We start from the raw sequence: 2,754 nt of genomic DNA on the forward strand, positions 1-2,754 counted from the left end.
ACTCAGATTGTAGTAGAAGAATCACTGTTACCTATTAAATAGACATGTATAACACTAGTCACTTATTAATAGTCTAGTCAGAATACCATGGTAAATGCTATTACAAATGGAGACATGAAGAAATAAGGTGCTATAGCATTTTTCCTAACCACAATGATGGCATAGATGAAGTCAGAAAGTGTTAAGAGCATAATAAAAAAACACAAAACCTACAAGAAAAAAATTAATATTTCTGTAGCTAATTGTAAGTTTATAAACTACCATTTTAGTCAAAAGTAATAGATTAAAAGGAATATGGATAAATTCTCTGTTTTTGCGACACAAGAAGTTAACACTTGCTAGCATCCAAAAGAACAGACAAACTCCATAAAGAATTACAGTATCTTCAAAGCAAGGTGTAACAATAGTGCCAGTTAGTGTCCCATTCTGGCCAAAACTTTCAATTTCCTATAATAAATTATTTATCATGATAGATCTATCAATTAGAAATAAGAAACTGACCCAAAGGTAACCTGGCTAGCAAAGCTTATCGACCATTGTTCCTGCATAATAGTAAGCATATAATAATAATTATTAAAAAGCATGATTTCTTAGCGTAACCATGTCTGTAACACTTGGTGACCTTTGATCCTTGTTTGGTATGCTTGCATTGATGAAATTGGCATTCCAAGGGTAAAGCCTACCCATCAATGCATGCTGTTACCAAAGCAACCACTATCTACTAATTAAATTTCAAAGGGTAAAGCTACTCATCAATGCATGACTTACATCAAAGTAACCACTATGGCTTGCTGGCTACTAATTGCCTAGGCCATTCCCCAGCCCACACACAAACATGATGACTATAGGTCTGGGCGGCAAGACTATAGGCTACTCTGACTAATTGCACCTGCACAATTTTTTCAATTTGTTATCATTTATATTAAATTTTGTTAATGCTTTACATTTTACTTGTTTCATCATTGCTCATGTAGTTCATGTCACAACTTAAACCAAATTTTATGGCTGCAGCATGGTTCATTTAGATACCCTGGTATTTATTTACTGTAGTGAAAATATGTTGGATGCAGTGACCTAGCTAGCTGCAACTCAGTAGTCAACAAAGTATACATGAGTGGTTGCCTCTTGTGGCTCAGTAACCTTTCAATAAAAATGATATGGCTATAGCAAGACTAATTGACACTATAGTGCCACTCTGTTATATGGATTCTGTTGTTTATAATTGCACAAGAAAGTGAGGAAACGGCATTTGTAGTCCTGTCCTTCCTTAACTATAGTCTATTGTCTATTTGCTGCTAATGAGGACATGTTCATTGCATACCTAGGAGGAATTTTTTTCCCAATAATTTTATTTCTTTTTTGGTACAAGTAAGTCTAAAATCAATTTGAAGTTCACTATCTAAACCTATTATTGTTGGTAAAAGCAGCATGGAAACTAACTATTTTATTTCAGGTTTATGTATAGTCCCTACCAATTTTTTAAAAAGTTTGGCTTGCATTCTCCTCCAACTGTACCCTTCTTTGGAAACATTTTGGACATATTTAAATTGGTAAGTGCATGCAAGTGTGCTGGATAGCTAGTCATAATTGTTGTATGCAGGGAAATAGTATCAATGCTTTAGAGAAATGGTCAAAAAAATATGGTAAGGTATTTGGGTAAGTAGATCTATTTCATTGTCCAAACAAAAACATCCATAAATTATGTATACAGATACTATATTGGTGCACAGCCTTACCTTGCTGTGCTTGATCCTGATATATTGAAAGAGATTATGATAAAAAAGTTTGATAACTTCACAGAAAGAAAGGCAAGTTAAATTCTAGCACTATGAATTGCGCATTCCTTTGTTACTAAGAAAATTAATGATTTTTACTCAAAAGGGAGCTTGATATTTTCGTGGGTCGATATTTTCGTGGTTTGCCCCTAGTGGGGCGTTACCGTTAGAATGCGGATCAGTGCGGATTGCTGAGTGAAGGCTTTTGATATGATCACTGAAATCTCGTACATTCAAAGTTTAAAATTATTACACTGAGTTAAAAATAGTTATTTTTACTTTATAAAGAGTTAAACATTGCAACAAATAAAGATTGAATGGAATAGAAGAACAAGAGGACTGATCCACGGGAAGTTATGATTCTGAATTCTTGGGGGTTGATCCGCATTCTAGGCACACGTCCGTGCACGTTCCGCGCGTTCACGTGCTTGGTTCACCGAATCACCGTGCGGAACGATCCGCAGCAATCCGCACTGATCCGCATTCTTTTTATAGGGGATGGCACTTCAATGATTTCGTGGGTTTAAATTTCCTGGGCAGCCCATGCCATAACCACGAAAATCACGAAATTTACATTCCACGAAAATTTCAAGCTATACGGTAAATGAAAGGGATTGGCAACGGGGGGGGGGGGGTAGCGCTATAGCAACAGGAAATGCGGGTTGGGTTACGACGTGACAAGTGACAACCATCAATGTTTTGATTGATTTCCCATCTCCTCCATTGGTGAAGTTGCTCTGGCAGGATTTCGAAGGAAATTTGTGCTGCTCCAGGATAGCGCTTGCTTTTGATATATAGCCTATTCCACATAGAATTTTAAAGCTACCTGCAGCAAGGTTTTTATCTCCAAAAAGCCATTTTGTAACCAGTTAGAGGTACACAAAGTCGCCTGTTTTTGAAACACTTTATCGTTCGTGAAACACTCAAGCTTCATTGTATCAATATGCAAGTTAGCTCATTCCATAGGAGATTTCAAGCT

The 2,754-nt window shown here is 36.4% G+C and overlaps 1 protein-coding gene and 1 long non-coding RNA gene across 2 annotated transcripts; one reads left to right on the top strand and one right to left on the bottom strand.

Annotated features, from left to right (window-relative positions):
* On the bottom strand, positions 1-543 carry LOC109589516 (uncharacterized). Its single transcript, XR_002188744.1, has 4 exons — positions 502-543; positions 262-447; positions 87-209; positions 1-31 (listed from the first exon to the last, which is right to left on the bottom strand). It is a non-coding gene; the product is annotated as an uncharacterized LOC109589516 (long non-coding RNA).
* A 686-nt stretch (positions 544-1,229) lies between these two features.
* LOC109589515 (putative cytochrome P450 cyp-13B1) lies at positions 1,230-2,082 on the top strand. The gene is made up of 4 exons (XM_020005584.1): positions 1,230-1,368; positions 1,454-1,550; positions 1,601-1,656; positions 1,712-2,082. Exons 1-4 carry the CDS (start codon positions 1,307-1,309, stop codon positions 1,815-1,817), a joined length of 321 nt encoding a protein of 106 aa, XP_019861143.1. The 5' UTR covers positions 1,230-1,306; the 3' UTR covers positions 1,818-2,082.
* Positions 2,083-2,754: the final 672 nt, after the last annotated feature.

The sequence above is a fragment of the Amphimedon queenslandica genome, unplaced genomic scaffold (assembly GCF_000090795.2).
Source record: "Amphimedon queenslandica unplaced genomic scaffold, v1.1 AMPQUscaffold_11230, whole genome shotgun sequence".
Classification (NCBI taxonomy): Eukaryota; Metazoa; Porifera; class Demospongiae; order Haplosclerida; family Niphatidae; genus Amphimedon; species Amphimedon queenslandica.

Bases quoted from the DNA above. Each gene is read 5' to 3' on its own strand.
- LOC109589515 (XM_020005584.1), top strand. From the start codon at position 1,307: ATGTTCATTGCATACCTAGGAGGAATTTTTTTCCCAATAATTTTATTT. The intron at 1,551-1,600 runs GTAAGTGCATGC...TGTTGTATGCAG, and splicing joins TTTTGGACATATTTAAATTG to GGAAATAGTATCAATGCTTT. The intron at 1,657-1,711 runs GTAAGTAGATCT...TTATGTATACAG, and splicing joins AAATATGGTAAGGTATTTGG to ATACTATATTGGTGCACAGC.